Here is a 24771-nt window from a genome sequence, read left to right on the forward strand (position 1 = left end):
TCTGTGCTCCGGCAGTGCAGACAGGACCTTAGCCACAAAGCAAGAGGTAGATTCAAGGGTGTCACAAGATGGCAGTGAGGAAGGGTGTGGATGTGGTTGTGGCTGTGTGGAAGATAGTTAAGGAGGGCTTCCTGGAGGAGGAGATATTGGATGGAGCGGAGGCAGGTAAAAAGGGGGAGGGGCTGGCTGGGCACTGCCACTTGTGGAATATGGTGTGACAGGGACACGCTGGGGACAGTGTGGCCAGGTGGTGGCTACTGAGCCTAGACTGAGGTGTCCAATTGGTATAACATAGATTTCAAGGCTTAGTGCAGCGAAGGACTGCACCTTGCCTTGTCAGTGCCTACAGGCTAAGCTCTTGTAACTGTAAACCTGTTGGATCATGCAGGGCGCCTTGCTGAATTCAATTTCTCTTGGCTATAGAGAATTTATGCTTACAAATGGAGCCTGCACTGGGACTTGTTGGTCAGCACTGTGGGGAGAGACAAAACTGGGAATGTGGAAACTCTGGGTGGCCAGGCTGCAAGGGAGTGGTAGTGTAGACTGTCCTGAGGAAGAGGTGGGCTAGGGGCTGGGGGTTGTAGTTAAAAACCTTGGCCTGGGCCCTCAGGGAGGAGAGCAGTGTGAAGCTTCAAGGCCTCCGCTCTCACAGAGCCAGGTCTGTGGCTGGGCCCTGCTTTGGCATCCTTCTGGCCCTGAGATCTGAGCTGGGTGTCAGAGCTTATGGTCCTGTCCCTCTGTCTGTCCCAGCTCCATTCAGCCCTTCCTCCACAACAGCTGCGGCCTGTCCCGTGAGTGATTTACTCTGAGGCCAGCCTCCTGTCTCCTGATGGCCAGAGACTGGAATCCCTTTCCAAACATTCTGAGAACTAACAAAACACCGGTTTTTTTTTTTTTTTTTTTTTTTTTTTTTTTTTTTTTTTTGCTCTGTCTGTAGCAGGAACGCTAAGCTCCAGAGAACACAAAGAAAAAAAACACCTCCCTCCCCCAAACCCAAGGCAGAGAGCCTCACAGAGGAGCTGAAATTCAAAGCCAGGTGCTCCAGCTCGTGGGCGGGGCTCTTTGAAAACTGTGGTGCCTGGTGACTGGGTGACAGCAGTGGAGGCTTTTTGATAATCATGGGGGCCCGGACACCCTTGCTCACAGCAAAGACGGAAAGGGCCCCCACCGTGTGGCCCTCTGAGGCTTACAAGCTCCCGCTCAGGTTGCTAGCCAAGCCACACATGGCTTTAACTTTGCACACTGTGTTGCCTTTTTTGGAGACCCTTCACACCCCGTGCCATCTGATTCCACTCTTCCTTTGGGCTCCTCTAGAAATGTACTGCCTCCCTCTGAAAATACCTGGCCGGTCAGGGCCTTTCCTCCAGGCTTATCCCCACCATGATGCTGTAATGTAACACCCATAGTTCATTCACTCCTGGCTTCTCGCAGCCTTTGCTGGAATATAGCCGGCAGGATCCCGCACTTCCCTACCTTGGGATCTGTAGGAGAGAATGCTTCGGAAGGTCAGACGGGGAGACGGTCTATAAGACCTCTTAGCTAGGACCTGGTTCATTAACACTAGTCTCCCGCCTCTCACTAGAATAGGTCAGAACCTGACCCAGCATGGCCCTGGCTCTGGAGCGAGGAATAACTGCTGCTCTATCAGAGTGCCTTTGAGCTTTGATATTGTGCCTCCGTCCCTACACCTTCGAACCCCTCCCTGTGCTGAGACTACACTTCTGTCACTTGAAGCACGCCTACTGAGGTTAGGGCCTGCCCGGCTTCACACACACTTGGTGCTTTTAGTGTCCACCCCTAGCCCTCTCAAGGGGCGTTCTGCAGCACTGGAGACCTCCCAAGCTCTCTGCTCTTCACTTCCATCCCTCGGGACCACCCACTCACGACACTCTCTGCTGCTTTGTATTGAGTATGTTACAACCTACGTCGGCTGTCACTTAGGTCGCTCCCGCCCGGCCTGGCTTATACTAATAGACACTTTTGGGAAGGAGTTTTTTAAAAGTTGCATTCATTATGTGTGTGTACAGGGGAGCTGTGCATGTATGTAGAAACCGGAAGTGGGAATCTGTTCTCGCCTTCTGCCTTGGCGAGGGAGGATCATACTCCAAGCACACTCCAAGCTCTAAGGGCCTAGGAACTTCCAAGATGTCCCTTGAACCTCCCCCCTTCTGTCTCACTGTAAGAATGTAGGGATTGCAGATAATTGCCACCACAAACAACTTTTTTTCTGTAGGTTTCCAGGATCAAATTCATATTGTCAGGCATAGCAAGTCTCTTTACCTTCTGAGTTATTTTCCCCAGCCTATAAAAAGGAATTTGAAGAAATTAAGACTCAAATCAAGGATCTGGCGTGCAGTACAGGTTTAATATGTTGTCCCCAGAAGCGGGCATGTGTGGGAGAAAGGCAGAAACAGCTGGTTCCCGAGGTGGCTGGCGTCATTGACCTCCCTGACTTGGTCCCACCCCTTTCCTGGGCCTGTGCTCTCAGAGCTGGCCTTGGTGCTGAAGGTCTTGGTGCCAGCTGCCTACCTGCAGCCCATGCGCTGCCTCCCAGTGAGACACTCACTAAGGACCTACCTCTCATTCATCCTTCCCTCTGGAGATGTTTCCCTGATAACCTACTGTGTGCAGGCACCGGTGACCCATGAGAAAGGGATCTACACAAGGAGCCACTTGTCACAATGCGTGTCTTGCGCACCCTGGGGATCTTTGAAGCCCCACAGCATTTGGGATTCAAGTGAAGGTCAAGAAGCGTCATAAAGAATATTCTCCTGGAAGGAAGGGCTGATAAGGAGAAGCAAGTGCAGGAGCCGGGTCCACAGGGTGTGGGTGAGAACCTTGTGACAGAAGAGGCTCTCTTAGTGTTCCTATGGCTGTAATAAGATGCCGTGACCAATGCCAACCAGGGGAGGAAAGGGTTCATTTCCTCTTAAACTCTCTGGTCACACACCATTGCTGAGGGAAGTCAAGGCAGGAACTGAAGCAGAGACCTTGGAGGAGTGCTACTTCCCCCAGGACCACCAGCTCACGGGTGGCACCACCCACCGTGAGCTGACCCCTCCCACTCAACCAGTAATTAAGAAATACACTAACCTTCTATGCCCACAGATAGATTTTGTTTGTTTGTTTGTTTGTTTGTTTTGTTTCTTTGAGACAGAGTTTCTCTGTGTAGCCCTGGCTGCCCTGGAACTCACTCTGTAGACCAGGCTGGCCTCGAACTCAGAAATCCACCTGCCTCGGCCTCCCAAGTGCTGGGATTAAAGGCGTGTGCCACCACCGCCCGGCCCACAGACAGATCTTATGGAGACATTTTCTCAAGTTCCTCTCCCCAAGTGACCCAAGCTTGTGTTAGGTGGACACAAAGCAGCACAGAAGCTCACCCAGCCGCGCTGCTTACATCCCGAATTTGGGATTTCCACAACTTTCACCTTTGCCCCAGAACTACCAGTGTTTCTGGCTGTGGTGCCCTCCCCAGACCAGAATTTAGAAACGGCAGGAAAGGACTGGATGCAGAGGTGTTGGGTCAGTCAGGGAGCAGATGGAGCTGGGCATCTTAGGGGCCCATGGCCTGTGGGCTGGGACAGTAATCCTGGCAGGAGATGAGGCCCCTGTAGAAGGAGCAGCACTCCCCACCCCACCCACCGCCACCCACTCCCACTCCCCGCTCTTAAAAGAGTGAAAATCCCCTTTCCGTGCCAGCCCGACCCGGCCGTGGGGAATAATCACTTTTCACAAGCCCCTTATCCATAACCCAGCCCTGGGCCTGTTTAATCAGCAGTGCCCCCGTGACTGGAAGATTCCCCGGCTAGAGAGATCGAGAGAGAGGTTAAAGAAAATTACCCTGGCCTCCTCCATGCTAATGTAATCTCTAACCAGATCTGCCCAGTCGCAGCTCAAATTGCTTTTTAGATTAACATTTAATTATTAACAGGGTCCCCTGGAAGGCCTTGGGCTCTGGGAACGGGGTGGGGGTGGGGGGGGTAGGGGAGGGAGCGGTAGGAAGGAGGGGGGGTGGGCTTCTGTTCTGGCTGCTTCAGAGACAGAAGGATGGGGAGACCAAGTACAGGGCACAGGAAGCTAAGGGGTCAGGCAGGGAGAGGCAGACAAGGAGAGGCAGTCCTTCCTGCAAGGTTGTCTTGAAGCCTGGGGACCCTCCACGTTTCTCTGCACTGAGCCGATGTGATGTTTCCTGCGGTTTGTGCTGGTGACTCACAGGGGCATGATCTCTCAGAGCCACACAGCCAGGCTTTGACCCTAGTGCCCCCAGCTTGGTGCAGTGTCTCCTTCCTGGGTCTGGACCTTTCAACATTGCAGGCTCTTCCCTGTGTCTAAGGGTAGCTGTGTAGTCAGGACAACGTGAGGGGGTGGGGGCTTCACAGCCCTCCAGAGAATGGAGCAGAGCCCATGTGAACAAACCACTGGGCCCCTCAACTTCTTATCTCCACTGTGGGTTCTGGCTCCTGCAGAGCTAGGCACTGTTTTGTTTTGTTTTCTGTGACACCAGGCCAAGGACCTGGCCCTGGGTCTCCCACCCAGCTGGTTTATGACTGGTGCTGAAAAATCCCACGTCCAGACTGGCTGACTCCCCGCCAAGGTTCAGCCAGGGAAGTACTGAGACATCCTAGGTACTGTGATACCCTCAAAGCCCCCCCAGACCCCAGTGCCTACACCTTGCCTGGCTACTGCCTCCACAGCTCTCTGAACTCTTCACCCTGGTACAGGTGCCTGGTATGTCCGTCTTGAGCAGAGCTGCAGAGATCTGCTTAGGCCGTTCTCGATAAAGGCAAAACTGGAGGCTGGAAGTGGCCCAGGCTTTGGCCTTCATGGAGACACAGCCTTCCCTGGAGGCCCAGGGTTTCTCTATGTTCTACCTTACTGCAGGGGCAGGCGATCTTCCCTTCAAGGCAGGGGGGCACAGTCTCCCTTCTGAGGGAGAAGAGGCCAGGGCAATCTATTTTCAGCTTCCATTGAACTTAGCCAGGGAGGTGGAGGGTGGTTCTGAGGGAGTGGTATCCTGGGGCATTGTGGCAGGTCACGCATACCTGTTACCAGTGTTCCTGTATGTGGCATAAGAGTTGCCCCCAAAAGGTGTTTGCCAGTGTTACTGCCCAAGTGGTGAGTGAGTGGGGGAAGGGCAGGGTTTCTTCCACCCGCTGCATGGCACACATGCTGTGCTCTGTTGAATGGTTGTGGAATGTGTGGCTGGTCTCTGAGGAGGCCTGTCCTCTCTCCCCAGCCCCTCCCAGGGGAGAATCCAGATGGACTGTGGGCACTGAGGAGAATCAGGGCCTTGCATCTATTCCTTGATAGTGGCTTGACTGAAGTGGGGGGGGGGTGTTGGGGGGCGGCTTCTGGGATCCTCCCACTTGGATGGAATTGCCATCCAGTAGCCTGAGGTTGAGGGTCTAACACCCTTGGGCTCTGACAATTAAAAATCTGTCTGATCTTGTATGCCTTGCACCCCGTGCCCCCCACACACATACAGTGACTATTTCCCACTGTGTGAAAGGGAGCTAAACCCAGGGTCTAGCCAAGGCTACTACTGTGCTACAGCTCAGTGGAGGGACAGCCTGCACTCAGATCTGGATGCAGAAGGTTTTTGCATAGTCAAAATGGAACCACTTAAACAGCTGTCCTCAGGACCCAGCACCCTGCTTTTCCCAAGCTCTCCCTCCATCCTCTTGGGACTCCCTGCAGCCCCTAGATACAGAGGGAGATGACAGAAGGCTGCGCTCCCCCCCTCCCCCGACTCTTCTTTGAATAAAATAGACAGCCCAGAGACAGCGTCTGTCTGCTCCTCTCATTGTTTGGTTTCGGGCAGCAGACTCCATTCTCCTCAGTGCAGGAAGTTTCTCTCCTCCACCATCCGCTGTCACGGTTCCTTATCTGCAGTCCGGCTATGAAAGGGCAGTTCGACAGCCGGGGTGTTATCTGGCAGAGGGACCTTTTCCTTGGGTGTCTCCCAGATAAGACGGCTTATCTAATCCCACGTCAGGGATGGTCACTGAGGCTTGCGACATTGTCCCTCCCACTCCACCCCCCCTTTATTATTAAAGTCACAAAAGGCCTTGAGCTTATAAACAGTCTGATTTGCAGACAGTGGGGCTCTCCAGATGGTCCCCGGCTGGGCCGGACTATGATGATTCCATGCTGGGGGAGTGAGGGACCGCCATCTGCAGATAGGGTGGGGTGGGGCCAGGCAAGGAGGAGGCAGGCTGGAAATCAGAGGAAAGGCATGAGTGTTTTAGGTGCCCAGTAGAGCCCTATCCCTGGCTTGCTGTGTGACCTTGGGCAGGACCCTTGATGTCTCTGGGCTTTTCATACATTTCATCTCACAGCCAGTTAATTCATTTGACGCAGTCGAGGCCCTGTTTCGTTTTTTTTTGTTTTTTTTTTTATCTCTGTGCCTGTGTGAGTGTATGCCATACATGTACACGTGCCCTTAAGGCCAGAAGAGGTGTACTGGTACTGGAGTTTCATGGGCTCTAGGATTCAAACTCAGATCCTGTTGAAGAGCAACGGTCACTCTTAGCTGCCGAGCTGTCTCTTAACATCTACCTATTAAAGGATGTTTCCTGGCTAGACGCTGCAGAGATGGAAGCAAATAAGACATGGCCCTCACCCCTTAGAGACTCACATAGGGTCCCGTAGAGACAGACAGACAAGAAGCTGGCAATTACATCTCGGTGTGATTGGGATTGTGGCAACAAGGGACACTTGGTGGAGAGGCCAGCCCTGAACTACGATGGATGGTCTGATGGTCTGGGTGACAGTGCCACAGGCAGAAGGCACAGCAGGTGTCTGAGGCAGTTAGCCAGAAGGAGGGAGGCCTTGAGAGACTGGGCAGCTCTGGGAGCGCTGAGGCCTGGCAGAAAGGGCTGGCTATGCCGGAAAAGGTTGAAAGACCTAAGTGTTGGTATGATACAGAAACTTGGGGTACGTACCGCACTCCCTGTAATACTGGGCTGGCCCCCCGGCTCATCTGAGACCTGTCCCCAACCCTGTCACCTCCCCAATTCCCACCATAGGACACGGGTTGGGAAGAAGGAACAGTGGTCTGGGCGACTTGAAGCAGATGAGAAGCTCCCCCTTCCTCCTCCAAGTGAATCTGATGTCACTGTGGGTCAGTCAGCCTGGGTCCTCCGGAGGTGAGAACCAACAGGCAGGAGCTACCCTGAGAAGCTAGGGTCGCCAGTTCTTCCCAGGACTGGATGTTACACTGGCCCAAGCTCAGTCTGGTGGCCCTGTGGCTCCTAGGCTGCCTGGGCATTGCACAGGAGGCTGGAGGCCCCAGAAGGCAGCTAGGGTCTGAAAAGGCACCAGCACAGGTGGGTCCCCCTCATTCCTCAGCTGCAGCCCATCCTGTCCTTTTTGGCTACAAGAGTGTGGGGGATGGGCGGCCCACCAGAATCCCTCATCCTGGAGGGAGGCTGGGACCCTGGCCTCCTGCTCCTGGTAAGAAGTTAGGTCAGGACCCAGGAATTATATGCCTAGGGGCCCAGAAGAACCATGGAGGGGCTTTAACAAGTCAAAGAGTATGGGCCAACCTGTACAGGACTCGAGGAAGTCAAGTCAGCAACGTCCTCCCTCCTTCTAGCCCCATGAGCCTGCCTTGTGGAAGTCAGACAGCTCTGGGGCCCCTGGTTCTGCCGTCTTCAGTCAGTATCACCTGTGAAGAGAGGGACCTGGGTGGGGTTTGTGGGTCAGGATGGCAGGAAACAGGTGCTGTCACGGAGAGATGAAGGTGGGGGGTCAAGGCAGGTACCACCAGCTTTGTGTGTGGCAGTCCTGTGGCCCCGTGGACTGTCAACATGTACATTTCAGGGGCCCCGCCCACTTGACAGTATGTGACACCGGTATATGTTGCACGTGCACAAGTGTGCACCTGCAGAGTGTGTGGAAGTCCAGCACCCTCAGCCTTGGCGGGGTGGACTGCGTCCTCAAGGCTGTGGCATACGGTGGCAGTGGCCCCAGCAGGCCTGTTTCTGCCACATGCTGCCATCCCAGGTCCCTGAAGAGCCTCGCTGCCTTCTGCAGTCAAGGACTTCCATCCAAGCAGTGAGCCCCACTTCACTCCCTCCCTGAGCTCTGCCGTTGCTGCCTGATTGTAATGGCATATTTTAAAATTACCAGAAATCAAAGCTGGGAAGTGGCTAGATATTGCTGCTTTTATTGCCTTGCTGGAGCCTGGAGCCTGGAGCCTGGGGGGAGGGGAAGAGCATCTCCCTCCCCCATAGCTATCCATCCCCCTACTTTTTCTTTCTTTCTGATTCTTTTTTTTTTTTTTTTTTTTTTTTTTTATTAAAAAGACAGTAATAGGAGAAAATTGGTTTTGAAACTGAATAAAAGTCCCTTTCAGAGGAAGTCTTTACTCTCGGGTACCTTTGCTGAAAGTAAAATAGAGCGTAATGAAAGGTGGTTACGCGGTTGTCTTTCATTTACGGAGAGGCCAGGACAGACGGGAGGCTGCCACCGTCTCGGGGAACACAAGATGGGAATAATTGCGCGGTAACAAGGAGCTTGTTGTGAAATTAGTATCTTAAGAAACTGGTGAAAAAAAAAGGTTTTTCCTCATGAATACTTCATTATTAGAAGCGGCAGAATCCTGGGCTCAGACACCTGTTTAGTATTAAATACCTTCCCCTCTCCCGCTTAAACACCCCCCCCCCTTCTTCTTCTAACCAGCTCAGGATGGAGGCAACCCAGGCTGGCTGCCAGGGACAGGGGTGGCAGGAGGGAGGGGCCCTCCTCTGTGGCAGGGGTGGGGTGGGGGGAGAGGGAAAACCTCACTGGGACTCCCTCATCTTCCATGGTGGCCTCCAAGGCTGGCTTGTGCTGCCACCAGTGCTCAGGAAGATGGGCTTTGTGGGGACATGTGGGTTTTCTGAGTCCCCCATCCCTGGTGTCTGACTTAGGTATATGAATACAGTGTAGGCTATGAGTGGCCCATCTGAGCTGCCACCTAAAGGTTGCTGTGGGTGACTCTGGCCCCACCCTTCGTTTTTGGGATGAACAGAGTCAGTGGAGCGCCCCAAACCTCCCCAGCATACCACCCTGACATCTCTTCTCCAGGGGTACTGTGAGAACACCCCAAACAGGTGCCAGACTAACACTTATGTTAAACAAGGACACTGTACCCACAAGCCCTACCTGGTTACTCCTGTATGGACCCCAAAAATGACCATATGAGTCCCTCTCCCGGTGAGCTAGGTGCTGATGTATCATGGGACTATGAGACAGCTGAGGTCTACCACCAGCCAAAGAACATCTTGAGTTAGGGCATAGAGCTGTGACCCACATATTGAGCTAGCCAAGGGCACTTGAGGCTCATGAGTTCTGGCCGCGCTGTGGTGGAAGGTCCCCCCTTGAGACCTGGTTCCTTTCCGTGATGCCTCTGGAGCTCCTTTGGAAGCCACAGTTCCCTCATCTGAGAGCAATAGAATGTCTGGCCCAAAGTCAGGCGTGGTGGCACATGCCTCTGATCCCAGCACCCGGGGGAATGCTACCTGTAGGCCAGCCTGGACTCCAAAGAGACATGTCTCAGAAACAGCCAGTCTGACATTGCTTGGGGTGCTGGGGAGGACGGGAGGTGGCTGAGAGCAGCCCTCCGGTGACCAGTGCCTCATGTTTCTCTCCGAAGGATTTCCGCTGCAGAACGTGCCCCAGCCAGGGCTCCCAGCTCAGCCATGCTGGCCTGTCTGCAGAGGACTCAGAACCCACCCGGCCAACACCTGGCCTGTCCGAGCAAGAGCCTGGATCTGCGAAAGTGTGAGTGACACCCTCCACTGCCTCCTGACGGGGGTTTCCTCTCCCTGCACCCAGGGACTTGATTTCTGTTCTTGGGCTTCTGGAGGGCAGGGTAGGCCTCAGTCAGATCTCTCTCTGAGGTGTTCATGCAGAACTTTTAAGGTAGAGAGAGAGCCAGGGAGGTCTGTGCTCATGCTCCAGGGAGCCCACTCACCACAGGCCTCAAACTGAGACTTCTGCAATTGCCACCCCAGGCCTCGGGAGGGAGGCAGGACAACCCTGAACTTGAGGCTGGCCTGGACATAGAATAGGGATGAGCGGGGGCCTGCGGGGAAGCACAGAGCAGCTTCTGCCCTGTAGCCTAGAAGCAGTTGACAACACTGTTGCTGCTTCTTCAGACTATTTATTTATCTTGAAAGTAACATTCTTCTTCAACATTCCTAAGGAAGGAAGGGGTGGAGACACCAAAGCCCCTCCTCTCGGAGGCAGCCGATGTCCATTTCCTGTGTGCCCACAGATGTTTTATGTGTTCCAGCGAATGCGTGTGCATGTACATCTGACACGGTCCGGCACCCTCTCGCTTGGCCAAGCATCCTCCAGGCCAGCTGCCAAGGAGCCGCCTCCTTCCTTCCGTTTTCCTTTCCCTGGCAAGGGCCGACCCATAATCTGTTCGGCCGGCCTGTTTAAACCGCCCGCAGCTTGTTGGTTTGACAGGCAGTGCAGCAGGAAAACCTGTGCTGTCACCAGGTGTGAACGAGCATGGGGGAAACTCTGCAGGAGGAAATACGGGGTCTCAGGGCACGTTAGACACTTTGCGATGCTGTGGGTGGGTTCTGACAGCTTTAGCTGTCACACCCTGGGACGGTGTGCAGCCCCGTGTAAACACGCACCTGTGCCAGACACGGACACAGGTTCACCGTGTCTTTTTACACTGACAGAAGTCCCTACTTTTTCACCTTGAGCATTCTTTTATGTTTTTTTTTTTTTTTCTTTTTGTAAGATTTATTTATTTTATGTGTATGAGTTCACTGTAGCTGTCTTCAGACACACCAGAAGAGGGCATCAGATCCCATTACAGATGGTTGTGAGCCACCATGTGGCTGCTGGGAATTGGACTCAGGACCTCTGGAAGAGCAGTGCTCTAACCACTGAGCCATCTCTCCAGCCCCTTGGTCTGTTTTTTTGATGGGGTAGTAGCGTCTGTCCATCTTGGCCACAGTGTGGAGCTGCATGGGTGTCACACAGAGACTTCACGTCTCTCCGATTCTACCTCAGTTCATTCCTTACTTCCTCGTGTGGCTTCTGGGGTTTAAGGTGAACTTAGAGGAGCCATCCAGGCTGCTGCTTAAAGGGAAGTGATTTTCCCCCACGGTTTCTTCCTGCCTCTTTTTAGAATTATATGACTTAGCTTCTAAAGACTTCTCCGACAGGCTGTGGTGGCGCACGCCTTTAATCCCAGCACTTGGGAGGCAGAGGCAGGCGGATTTCTGAGTTCGAGGTCAGCCTGGTCTACACAGTGAGTTCCAGGACAGCCTGGGCTACACAGAGAAACCCTGTCTCGAAAAACAAAAACAAAAACAAAAACAAAAACAAAACAAAACAAAACAAAAAAAAACAAAACAAAAAAAAAAAGACTTCTCCATATATGTGTGTGTATATACATATATATATACACATACACGGTATCAAAAAGTGTTTGCCCAGCTCTTGGGAGTCAGAAGCAGGTGGATCTCTTCAAGTTTGAGCCCAGTTTGTTCTGCACAGTGAGTTCCAGTGACCCTGGGGGTTGAACCCAGGGCTTCACTCCTGCTGAGCAAGCTCTCTAACTACTGAGCTCACCAACCAGATCCATCATGTTCTCACTCATACTTATCAGCCCACCCCATTTTGCTTTCATTTTTTTGAGGCCAGGCTTTATTATAGCCCAGGCTAGCCTTGAATTCACCGCATAGCCAGAGAGAGATGACTTTGGCCTTCTGATCTCCTGCCTCTACCTCCCCAGTGCCAGGATACAGGTCACAGTACGACGCCCGGCTGTTTTCATTACTGGGGGTTAGAAACTGGTTGAGTTTACCCAGCTATACTTGACCCTGTTCAGCCTGCAGTGATCTCTGGGTACACCCACAGAGGATGGTCCCATCAGCCCGCACCTCCCTCCACCCCTGCTCCACACACAGAAAAGTTCAACCCTGAAGTTCATAATCGACTCGGTCACGCCTTGTGTGGTCTTTTGTGGTTGTTGTTATATAATGCACTTTAATGGTAAAATTCTTGACAGCAGGATGCATATAATCTGACACATCCTGTAATTCAAGCCTTCCATCCACGCACCTCTGAAATAGAAAGGTGCACCCCACTGCATGTCCACAGGAGCTCAGAAATTCAGAAATTCTCTCGTGGTTGTTTCTCTGTAATTACATTTATTTGTGAGTACGCACACACGTCACTAGGCACATGGTAGAGGTCAGAGAACAAATTGCAGGAATGAGTTATCCATCCCTTCCACATTTTATATCCTCAGGCTTGGGACCCTGTACCTTTAACCATGGGCCAGCACCTGGCCCATCCTGGCTGGCTCTCCAAGGTCAGCCACATTGAAGGGCGAATAATAATACACACTGATGTTCCTTGGAGCTTCTAGCTCTGTGTCAGTAAACCACCCCCGTCTCCATGGTAACCTTGTGTACTTGCCCTCTGACCCGAGGAGCCACTTACTGGCTGATAGTGTGGGACCTTAGATCCAGGAAGAAATGATGTTTCGTAATGCTGTCCTCATCTCCACCCCCCACCCCCACCCTGACCCCCAGGCAGGCATGCCTGTGTGTTCAGACTTCCTCTTGTGTCCTCTGGGAATGTTCTGAGTTGCTGCATTGAGCTCCTGTACGTTTGGGGCCCGGTTTGCTTCTGGAGCGGAGGGTTTTCTGATACCAGCTTCTCCCATAGCTGAGGCAGCTCTGTGAATGCTGCTGCCTTCTGTTGCTCTAAGGGCCTCCCAGGTCGGCCACTCCAGTTATATCCAGTGAGAACGATCATTTATTAATACTTTTCTGTTGTGACCCAGGTCTCGTGCAGTCCAGGCTGGTTCAGACCTGCCATGCACTTGGGAGTGTGCTATCTATCCCCCGCCTCTGCCTGCAGAATTGGAGTGACGGGTATGCACCACCATGCTCTGGGTTCTTGTGTCTGTTTTGAGACAGGGTCTCACTTTGTAGCTCTGGCTGGCCCCAAACTCACCAATATCCAACTAGCTCCACCTCCCAAATGCTGGGGCTATTTTATTTTTTGTTGACTAGAGTTGACTCTCTGTCACCCCCAGAACATTAATAAGATAGGAATGGAAAAGACAGGCTTGACCAAGCAACTCTTTCATAACTGGCATTTCCTGGGCAATCTGCACACTACAGTGTTCTTGGATTGTTGATACCTGTCAGTTTTAAAATAAGAACGGGGGTTGGAGCATTTCCAGACAGCCTTGTGGGTTATAAGCATATGCTGTCTCCAGCCTCTTAATATGAGTGATGCTGTCACTGGGCACCTTCCTGTTAAAATACCTTGCATTCCTGCTTGGACCCCAGGTGGTCATGGGAAATCACTCCATGGCATTCTTTCAGGATTAGATCTGTTCTTTTAAATTCTTACCTTAATTAGATAACTTTAGCATCCTTTAAGGCAGGTTCTTAAATGTAGCCCAGGCTACCTCAAACCCCCTCCCTCCTACCACATCCTTCACCATCTGCAGCTTCCCCCTCCCCCTGTGCTGGGCAACCGTTCATGTCTGTTAAAGCTTGCTCCCTTCTGGGTGAGCCAGCCTGCGTGTGTCACGTGGGGCCGGTGGCTTTTTAACGGTGTTCACTAGTTCTGCTCCAATAATTATTTTATTCTTCTGCTCCTTGACCGAGTCTGAGCGTCAGGGTTTTTGATGCGCTTACATAGGGCTGAGCAGAGCGGTGCAAGTGTTCTTCTGTGGCATTTCACCCCGATGCCGGGGATTTTCTCTGTGTGTGCAGCTTCAGGGAGCGCAACTGTAGAGTCCAGAGGATGACCCCGGGTTGCCATGCTTGTTTGAGACAGCCTCTCTCACTTGGCTGCGACTTGCTGACTAGGCTGCCAGCGAGCCCCAGGCATTTGGCTGGTTTCGCTTCCCCAGTGCTGGGATTACAGTCACGTGTCACCACATCCCACTTAGTGGGTTCTGAGGGACACAGGCACTCTGCTGACTGAGCCATCTCCTAGCCTCTTCCCCCTGTTCTTGATTAGATTAGCTAATGATAAGACCTATTGCCTTTCCCCATAGATCCATCTATAGTATTTATGAGAAATATTATCCTTTTAGGGGTTCTGATTCACTGATTTATCGTCTATTAAAATCTTCCTGTATTTTGAAGTTTTTTTTAGAGACTTAAAGCAATTGTGTGTATGAGCAATAGTATGCCCCAGCTGGTGTGTGGAGGTCAGAGGATAGATTCCAGGACTCATGTGGGTCCCAAGGATGGAACTCTAGTCCCAGGTGTGGCAGCAAGTGGCATTACCTACTGAGCCATCTTGCATGGTCTGTAATGATTTTTTTTTTTTTTTTTTTTTTTAAGGAAAAAGGCTACAAAGTCTATATTCGTATTTTGAATTTTACTTTACAGTTTTCTAGTTTCGGTTGATTTCTACTTCATCCTGACTTATCCCAGCCCCACCTGTCCATCTAAACGCAGGCTGCCTTTTTTTTTTTTTTTTTTTTTTTTTTTTTGCTTCTAAAAATGCATTGAAGTCTCTGTGTCTAGGGATATAGCTCTAGAAAGATACCAGATCTTGTCTGGGGTTCTTTGTGATACAAAGTAACCTTGGTTTTTGTTTCGTTTCCTATGAGAACTTAGAAGGCGGTAAACCTGTCAGTGTTTGGTGCACACACACCTTCTCTGTATCTCTCTGGATAAAGGAGCTGGCTGCTGGCTGCTAGAGTTCCAAGATGTTTCCCCTCATAGAGTCAGTCTTTACAGATACTGCACCACTGTTTAACGTGCCTATTTTAGTACCTTAAACCTTCATAGGAAGTAAGTCCTTTTTAAAAAACAAACGTATTTCAATACTTTGATGTGATTTAGAATAGCTAACCTCTGCTTCTGAATTCTGTTTTTCTTGATACCTTTGCCAGGTCTACAGTCCTGACTTCTCTGGGTTAGTTACATTTAGATGTGAATCTCGACTCTCATGCTGTCATGTTGGATTAAGCTTTGTGACACAAACACAATTCTCTTCCCCTCCCCCTGCCCACTATACTTAGTGGTGTGGCCGATGTGTGTAATCTGAGCTCAGGCACTGGAGGATTTTGTTGTATCTCCTCTTGCACTGTGACCTGGATGCTCTGCTTGTCTTTAGGTAGCTGGAGTTTTAACTCATCAGTTGTGTGTGTGTGTGTTGCCAGAGGGTGACATCAAGTGCCTTCCTCCACTCTCCACTGTCTCTAAACCCAGTGCTCACCAACTCCGAGGACCTCCTTGTCTCTCTGCCTCCCCTTCACATCCAGACAAGGATCTGAGTTCAAGTCCTCCTGTTCTTGAGGCAGGTCCTTTACGGACTAAGTCATCTCCCAGCCCCGCTCGGTTTCTAACTCCATGCCGTGGTTTGTTTTCCCTGAGGAAAGTGTTGAAATCAGTGCGTCCTGTCATCGCTCCCCTGAGTTGGCTTTGTATCTGCAAAGCCGGAGCAGCGGCGAGTGACATCTTCTGGTCCCAGCTCGTAAAGATGAGAATGTTCTGTGCTAGAACGGGCCCCTCATTCCCTCCCGCGGTCCGCAGCCTCTCACTGCTACCTCGATTCTTGGTTTTGTTTCACTGTATCCTCAAGAAGTAAGATTGTATTGCCGATGCTTTATCCCACCTTCCCTCATCTGGAGCTAGCTGGCCCACAGTGTGCTGCTGGCGACCTCAAGCCATCAGTATTCCGGATTTCCTACATACCAAATGCCCCTGCCTTGCCTTTCAAGTTGAAGGAGCTAACAAAAATGAAGCTTCATGCCGCCCTCCATCCCCATCCCCCCCCCCCGCCATCCCCTCCCCCGCACCCTTCTTTTCGAACTTAGGTGTCTTCTGTGTCCAGTTGCTTTACCAAACTGTCTTGGTTTGACCTGTTTGTAGCCTTTTCCTGGGCCCATAGCCTCTGTGATGGTTTGAATATGCTTGGACCAGGGAGTGGCACTTGGAGGAGGTGTGGCCTTGTTGGAGGAGGTGTGGCCTTGTTGGAGGAGGTGTGGCCTTGTTGGAGGAGGTGTGTCACTATGGGTGTGGGCTTCCTAGCTGCCTGGAAGCCAGTGTTCTGCTAGCAGCCTTCAGATGAAGATGTAGAACTCTCAGCTCCTCCTGCACCATGCCTGCCTGGATGCCGCCATGTTCCCGCCTTGATGATAATGGACTGAACTCTGAACCTGTAAGCCAGCCCCAACTAAATGTCCTCATAAGAGTTGCTTTGGTCATGGTGCCTGTTCACAGCAGTAAAACCCTAAGACAGCCTCTAAGCCTGGCTTTCATGTCCCCCGTTTCCCCCTCTGTGCCTTCTCTCTCCGGTGCTTTGTGGAGCGTTCATGCCTCCCCTTGCACCGCTGCTTGGTGTTCCTGCCTTACAAAAATGATGGCTTTTGCTACATGTCTTCCCGTCAGTACATACCTGCATGAAGCACTGGGCTGTCACGGGCATCTCTTCTATGTCGACGACTTTCTCTTGGGGTGTGGTGTATCCCACCCACGACCGTGCGAGCTTTGTTTTGATGATGTGTGCTGCTTATTCAACATGGCTTACCTCTGGAGGAAGCGAGTTTGTCTTGCCTGGCTGTTTGCAGGAGGCTCACGCACAACTCAGAAAAACCTGAGGCCATGTCTGACTGGACTTTGAGGGTCTTGCGCCCATTCAGTTGTCCTCCGTTGTCCCCAGAGCAGTTAGGTTCCTGCAGACAGGGCGTGGTCATGTGATTTTTACTTAGTCCTGTGCTCTTCAGCCAAGTATGTCCCATGAGCCTCTCCTGTCACTGGGAGAGGGACTTAGGCTTTGTGTTTGGGGTGTCCCATTATGTCACCACTGGCCCTCACTTGATTTGCATCTTTTTGCCTTCAGCCCTTAGCTGCCATGTGCAGGCCTACACAGATGGAGAGGCACGATTAGACCCCTCTGGTCTGGTGTCTGTGCTGTTTCTAGTTAGTTCAGTTCTAGGAGGGTCTTGCTCTCACTAAGTCCGTCCTTGTTTACAGATAGGGTCTCGACATGTAGCCCAGGTTGACCGGGCAATCCCCCTGCTTCTGCCTCCTGCATGCTGGGGTTGTAGACTTGGGCAACGGCTCTCATCTCTTTTGCTCCAAGCAGAACTCAGCGTGGCAGGGCTAGCCTGAGCTTCGCTGCTATGCTGGGTTAACACCAAGGTAGGAAGGTCCTGGCCAGACCTTGGACAACTGGATCAGTCTCTTAGGACCTGTGTCCCCTTTTATAAAGAAAGGGTTAGATGAGGTAGACAGAAAAAGCCTAGCTCTGGCCACTTGTGATGGGTGACATTGAAAGATCCAGGGGGTGGGGAACCAGTCTGAGACCCATGTCCCTTTCCTGCATGAGGGGGGATCACAGTAGCCTGACTTACAGAACTACAACAACCAGCTTCCACATGTGCCCAGAACAGGCCTCAGGGACTAGAAACAGCCACAGGTTAGATCTGTAAGAGCTGAGGACAGAGCAGGCTATCCCAGGTGACTAGAGAAAATGACCTGACCAGAACAGAGAAGACTGTGTCCCCTCCCCTCCCTTAGGCCTAAGAGCTAAGCCTTCCCAGCTGGCCAGAGTCCCAGGGTCCCATGCAGGACCTGATCACCCTTGCTGCAGAAACCTGCATCTTAGGTCTGTAGGGCCTCAGCAGCGAATAAATGTTTGACTTTCTCACTGCAGTTGCTAATATAAAAACTTTGAGTTTTGTGCATCCCTGAAAATGCAGGCTCTGCAGAGAGCCCTTGGGATGTGCCATGTAGTTGGGGGTCGGGGGTCTCAGGGACTGTTGTACTCAAAGACACACTATAGGGGGATGAGCAGCTGCCCAAGAGCAGTGGACAGCCTGTCTCAGACCGTGGAGCTTACCATCCTCCCCCAAAGCACCCAGGAACTGAGATGGATCCAAGGGGGTCAGGTCCTGGCTGGACCCCACGCAGGGCACATGTGTGTGACTCTAGGAGAGTGACTGGACCCTGGCAGCCAATCCCAACACTTTGCCTGCCGCTTCCTCAGGCCTCAGCATTTGTCTCTACAGCAGTGTGAGAGGTTCCCCACCCCTGCACATCTCCACGGAAGAGAACCATAAGAACCATGAAGAGTGCATAACCCAAGATGAAGTGGACTGTTCAGCCAAACTCCCACCCTTACCCACAGTCGGGCATTTCTGTAGGGGCCACTGGTTCTAGTCACAAAGTGGGCCAGCAAGATGGCTCAATAGGTAAGCTCGTGGCCAAGCCTGCTGGTCTTAGTTCAATCCCTGAGACAACACAGCGCAGGGAGAGAACTGACTCTCATGAGTTGTTCTTTAACCTCCATGCATGTTGCCTTCCCACTACCAAAATAAAAAACGTAAAATAGAAGGGGCGTTATGCCCTCGCCTATCTAGAGGATCCAGTCAGACTCACCTGCCACTGAACCCGGGGGCTTGGAACTTGGTGGGAGCGAAGCACCCAGGCCACACTGCCTGCGCTCAGGGAGGGAGAGAAAATGAACACATACAACACCCGGGACAAGACTGTGACTCTAAGCCGACTTCTACCACAGAGGATGCCCGGCTTTGTGTGTGGACAGCCACTTCCAACCTTAGGCCACACAGTCCGGTGTACCTTACTGCCCAGCAGCCTTCGGTGTGCAGAAAGCAAAGGTCTGACTGTTCTGATCAAACCTTACTGTGGTGGGCGGGGCAAGAGCTGCTGCCGGTGAGTTCCAGCCCCACAGTTGCTTGGAGGCAGGGGCTCCCACTGCAGCCCAAGCAGCCTCAAATTATAGCAACCCTTCTGCTTCAGCCTCTTGGGCACCGGGTTATAGGTGTGCATCCACACCCAGCTGCCCTCTGTCTTCATGTGTGCTTCATGTGGCCACCGGCTTGTATGTGTCTTCTTTGAAGGTGTGTGTGCAGCTCTTCTCTCCTGGAAGTTCCTTGACTCTTGGGTTATCCAGGTCCCGGGTGCATTCTGGGTACTGGTCCTGTTTCATGTGCGTGATGTGGGAGAATCTTTTCCCATTCTAGAGCTGACTTCCTCTGACTTCCCGGTCCCCTTTGAAGCAGGAATTGTTGGATTCTGGTGGCATCCACTTCTTTTGTCAGGGTGCTTTTTAGACTAGGCCTCGCGTGACCCGCGCTGTCCTTCGGCCATTGGCGGTTTCTTCTGAAAATTTCTAGTCTTGAGGCCAGTGAGAGCGCAGTGGGTGGAGGCGCCTACTGCCAAGTCCGAGGACTGAGTCTCTGCCCAGGACCCACACGGTGGGGAGAGGTGTCGCCCTGTGTACACGTGGAACGTGCTTGCATCCCCACGGGTAATAAACAAATAAAAGGTTTTTGAAAAGTCTTAGCTTTTCCATGTAAGCCTCTGATATTTTGAGTTGATTTTTTGCATGAAATGATCCAACCTCATTATTCTGCAACTGTAGATTTATTACTACCAGTATTTATCTCCACATCCAGGTGTCTGCACCACTAGTCTAAAAAGGCCAACTTCAGATGCACAGATCCCAACACAAGCAGACAGATTTCTGTGACTTTGAGGCCAGCCTGGTCTACAAAGCAAGTTTCAGGACAGCCAGGGCTACACAGAGAAACCGTGTTTAAGACGATAACGACGACCAGCTTCTCCCTACCGAATGGTTCTGTGGGTTTCACATTGGACTCTCTAGTACCCTGACATACCGCTGGTGCCTCCCCTTATGCCTGGTACCCACAGCGGCCTGAGTATTGTAACTTGGCATTGAGTTTCAAAATTAGAAATAGTTTGGGTTCCTCTGGATCCCCAGAATTCCAGGACAAGCTTCTTAGTTTCTCCAAGGAGGCTGGCTGGGATTCTGACAGAATGGCAAGGCCTGGAAATCAGATGCCAATTCTAAGTCTCCCGTGCACAAACATGGGGCGTCTTTCCATTGATTGAAGTCATTTCAACATCTTGTCACTTTCAGACCATTTTGTTCTTCTGTTGAAATTTATTCCTGAGTATCCTTTTTTTATTATTATTTTTTTATTTTTGATGCTGTTATAAATAGAATTGGGGACTTTTGTTGTTGTTTTGGTTTTCTGTGCTTTATAGAACCCAGGGCCTTGTGTGTTTGCTCAGCGACAGTCCTACCGCTGAGCTACCTGCTCTGCCCCGGTATTCAATCTCATTCCCTGAAACGGGAGCATACAGAACTAGAACTGAGAGAAAGTAAGGGTCTGTTAGTGGACAAAGGGCATGAGTGTCAGAGGAGGAAGCTGGGTATGGCAGGGATGAATCAGGCTGACCCTTCTGTGCATGGTGCAGACTAGTGTCAGAGGTGGCCAGAACAGCCAAGCTAAGGGGCGGGTGAGAAATCCTGGAAGTGTTCCCCAGCCCCACCTTCTGGGATACAGAGGCCACCCCAAGGCTCCCAGCCAGTGCCTGAGGTTGAAGAAGGCTTGGAGAGTACCTACCTGTTTCAGTATATGCAGGATGCCCCCTGATTAGGCACTCATGGCTTCATTCATGTGCCAAACATCTGAACACTCTCTCACCCCTCCCCAAGAGCTCTGCCCCAAGAGCTAGGCTGCAGAGCTGTTACCACCCCAAGCCTGGGAGGTCCCCAGCCATTAACAGAGCATGCTTGGAATTATCCAGGGTCCGATCCTCTAGTCAACCACCAGGGGTCAGTAGATGCAGCAGATTGGGGTCCCTGGGACAGCCAGCACAGTGCCCAGCAGCAACCCCCCCACACACACACACTGCTCAGAGTCCTTCCCAATAAAGACCAGAGAACAGCTGCTCTCCCTGCCCAGTAGCCTCCCGCCCCCTTCCAATCGACCTCATTAGGCATTCCGCTGGTGCCACCAGCTAATTAGTGTCACATTAATTGAGCATTCACGAGGCTGCCACCTCCAAGGGCGGAGTGTCACGGTGAAGGGGAATACAGATGAAGGGTGGTGCCCAGGGACCTTCTCTGTCCCTGAGAGGACTCACACACCCCTCCCTCCCAGCTCAGCATAGGATGCCCTGGGACTTCCTGATCCTGGTGAGGAAAAGAAGGGGCTGCCAGCCCTCCACTCCTGTGGGAAGAGGACAGTCCCATTCTGTACCCTGAAATCTGAGGTGCCCTGAACTACTGCTCCGGGGACATATGCCATGAGTGAGGAGGGGCCTGGCCACCTGAGGAGGACCCAATTCTAAGCTGCTGTCTGCAGCCCCACGCTCCTGAAAGTCCCTGTCCTTCCAGAGAGACTCACTCTGCTTCTCTGTGTAATGGAGCCAGCTAGCTCCAGTATATACCTCACAAAACACAGCCTGTCCCCCAGTGATACAGGCCTGGATCCTGCAGTGCACCTCGGACACAGAACCAGGAATTCTGGGCTGGCAGCTCCACACTCCCCCTTGAACAAGTATCTCATCGCATGCTTAAGCCTCCGGAACCTAGAAGCCACCCCTTCGGCCCCACATTGGCAAGAAGCAAGGCTGCCTGAAGTCTGCGTGGTCAAAGTGAAGGCCAAGACCCAACTCTAGTCGCTTAGCTTCTAGGACCCCCACAGCGGAGCCCTGCCCTCCCCTCCCTGCCAGGCAGCAATGCAGTGAAGCCATTTCTTGTCTCCCCGAGGCAACATTAAACCCCACTCAGAGGGCTGGTTTTAATTGGCTTAATATACTCGTTAATAAGTGCATCTATTTAATGCACCTGTAAAAGGCCCATAACATTAACTTAATGGCAGCGACAGTTCGCCCGGCACTTCCTGCCAGCCTTTTAAATCTCCAGACAAGCCTTTAATGGGGGCTTCGTGGATGGAGATGGATTGCAGGAGAGACAAGCAGGGAGAGGCAGCCCAGGTCACCCTTGCTTGATGCCATCCCTGCATCAAGTCTGACCTTTTCCTGAGAAACCAGGCAGTACCTGGCCCAGAGGAAACGGAGTGACAGGCACGGTATGTGCGTGCATTCAGGGCCTGCGACGGGAAGGGAGGCTGCAGAGGGAGAGGTAGCCAGTACCCCCAGTGTTGCCCTGAACATACCTCCAGAAAAAAATCACTGTTTTCAGTGGCCAAGGACACAAGGAAGACGGGCACTTTGCATCCACTCCCGAGACCCTCCTGGGCTCACACAGTGCAAAGCCAGTTTACTACAGGCTCAGAGAAGGGCAGCGGCCACTGCGGCACATGGGGTAGACCTGGGACTTAAAAGCCTGTCTGTCACCTGCCTCTCGACTCCATACCCCCCTCACCCACTCTCCCCAGCCGGGCCCATTTAATACCCCACTCAAGATGGACATGTCTGTGTCCAGGACTAACCTGTTAGGGCCCTCGTAATCCCATCAGCCTTTGTACCACCAGCTAGGAACCAAACCTCCAACACATGGCCTCCCGGGGGATTTTTATATCCATCCCTGGGGAACCTACCACTTGGAGCGCACACCCAGGTGACCACAGTGGCCTGGGGCCAGGAAGTTTGTTTCCCCCAACACAGAGTTCTTTGGGTTCCTGGCCCCTCGGATCCATTATGGTTCCCCCTCCTCTCCTTTTCCCTTACTTAGCGGTTACTTTACTGACCTCTGGGTCCAAGCCAAGAGACCCTCCAGCCCACCATTCAGTCCACCTCACTGCTGATTTCCCAGGGCAGCGTGGCAAACTATCCCAGGAGTCAACTATGCCCCGGGCAGGACGGGATGGAGTCTTTCCCATAATGTTCCTGGGGGTGGAGAGAGAAGCACTTAGGTCTTCTGAATGCAAGATACTTGTCTGTGGGACTCAGTGGAGGTCACATGGCCTCTTACGAAGTTCCCACGAGTGGTATTGAATACCTTCAATCCCAGCACTCAGGAGGCAGGCCATCTCTGAAAACTTGTGAGGTTTACATACTGAGTTCCTGGACAGAGAGGCTACATACAGAGACCCTGTGTTGATAGACAGACAGACAGATAGACAGACAGATTAGAAACTCAACTCATAAAAGCCACTCCTCTGCCCACTCACATTACATTCTCAGGATATTCAAGCCACTGACCCAGTTCGTGTCAGACGAAGGAATCTGACACTACTATTTATGAGAGACATGCCCAAGAACACAGACATGTCCACCACCCCTGTCAGCCTGCCACCCACCATCTTGTTTCTGGGCTTGCTGCTGCCTACCACCCCCATACAGGGTGCCAGTTCTTTAGGCTGCTGCCTCTGTAGTAGAGCCCAGGAAACTGTGGGTATCAGGCAGACGGGAGCAGTGGTCAGTGGTCTAGAAGGGATAGGCTCAGGTGTCCGCCGGTGCTTTCTGTGATGAAGATGCCAGGATGAGATTCCCCAAACCAGCTGGAGCACAGGGAGCTGGGCCTCCTCTTCACCCGACTGAGGAGCCCGCAGCCACAGAGTTCCCCAGTCTTTCCACGAGGACCTCTCCCTATTCCCTAGGCCCCCGTGTTTACCAAACAGACTGATGGCATGAGCGCTTGTGGCTGGGTTTTCTCCACAGAAAAGTCTGGAACTTTGCCAACCTGGGCCCAGGAGCTAAGTAGCCCAGGGCCTCAAGCCAAGTCCACTGCAGAACGGGATGTTTGAAGCACTGGGGGATAGCCAGAAAAGTCTTTGGGGGACCAGGATTTAAGGCAGGGGCTACTATGTCAATGCCATGTGCAGAGGCCATGATTTAAACCAGGTCTGTGACAGGACGCTCCAGCAGCCCCGCGATGGCCGTGCCCTGTCAGAGGCTTACCAAGCACCAGCTAGGAAACAGTAACTGCCCAAGCAGTCTCTCTCTCTTCTCTCTCTCTCTCCTTGAAGCTGGATAGTGGCCTCCTAAAGGTGACCCCAGCCTCTCTAGACCCCGCCTTGGGTGGAATGCTGACCTAGCTCTGACCTTGGCTGGTTGTAACCTCTGATTTCTTCACCTGTAAAATAGAGACCCGTGTGTCATAGACCTTGTGGTCCTGTGGCTGATGGGACTCAGAAAGCCAAGAGTCCCTGAGGGTCACATTAGCTGGGGCTGAACTATCTTCTCCCAACAAGACTCAGAAGGCCATTGCCCCGGCTTCCGGCCATCTCTGTAGCCTCTCCACAAGGTCTTTGTTGTGGGAGAGCCCCCATTCCTTCCAAAGGGTCTTACTGATTATAAACTTCAACCCTGCCTGTATAGGACATGGGGACCTGCAGGGGCTTGAATGGTTGGGAAGGCAGGTCTCCAGGCTGGCTGCCACTTGTCACACCCACCCACCCTACCTACATCACAGGGATGCATTCCCCACTCCTTTCACAGTTGTCTGGCCCTCCATACACAAGCCACTCAGAAAATGGTGGATGCAGAGCCTGGCACACAGTCACTGCCTGCAGAGAGGCTCCAACCCTCTCTCTCTTCCCTCAGTGCCACCACCCGCAGGATGCCCACTGACCAGAAGGGGGCGAGGTACGCCCTCTCTCGGGTAACAAGACCAGAGAACAATTGTCTCTCCTTTTTCCTTAAGGTTTTGAACACCTAATTTATTCCATCCATTAGATAGATTTTGTAGATTTAATCATTTTCACAGTTGGTGGCTCATTGGATACTCAAGATAAACTCGGAATGAAAGCATAACGCCAAGGACAAATGAGTTTTCACACCACAATGGCAGACGCTTGCCCGGAAAGAGAGTTTAAGGGGAGCGAGAACACACATGGATATCATTTTTTTCCCGCTCCCGGCAGCTGCTTTTGCTGAGTCTGGTAGGTTTCCACAGCTAATTTCACCAGTTTCGTTCATCTGTAAAATTGCATAAAAGTGACATTTTTTGTGCTCATTATAGCAACTGCTGATTTATGGCTGGCAAATGAAGAGCCAGTCCCTTTTTTGCGGGACTCTCCGGGCG

General features: G+C 52.1%; 1 protein-coding gene across 2 annotated transcripts in view; it reads left to right on the forward strand.

Annotated features, from left to right (window-relative positions):
• The window catches only part of Fam222a (family with sequence similarity 222 member A), a 44835-nt gene that overhangs the window by 16088 nt on the left and 3976 nt on the right, over positions 1-24771 (forward strand). The window contains exons 1-2 of one of the 2 annotated variants that reach the window (XM_076922479.1): positions 9641-9768; positions 24454-24628. In XM_076922479.1, the coding sequence (XP_076778594.1) occupies positions 24580-24628 (49 nt within the window). In that variant the 5' untranslated portion in view covers positions 9641-9768; positions 24454-24579. Of the gene's footprint in view, positions 1-9640; positions 9769-24453; positions 24629-24771 lie in introns of those variants that run through there. The other variant, XM_076922478.1, reaches the window with a different exon arrangement.

Source organism: Arvicanthis niloticus, chromosome 24, assembly GCF_011762505.2.
Source record: "Arvicanthis niloticus isolate mArvNil1 chromosome 24, mArvNil1.pat.X, whole genome shotgun sequence".
NCBI classification, from domain to species: domain Eukaryota; kingdom Metazoa; phylum Chordata; class Mammalia; order Rodentia; family Muridae; genus Arvicanthis; species Arvicanthis niloticus.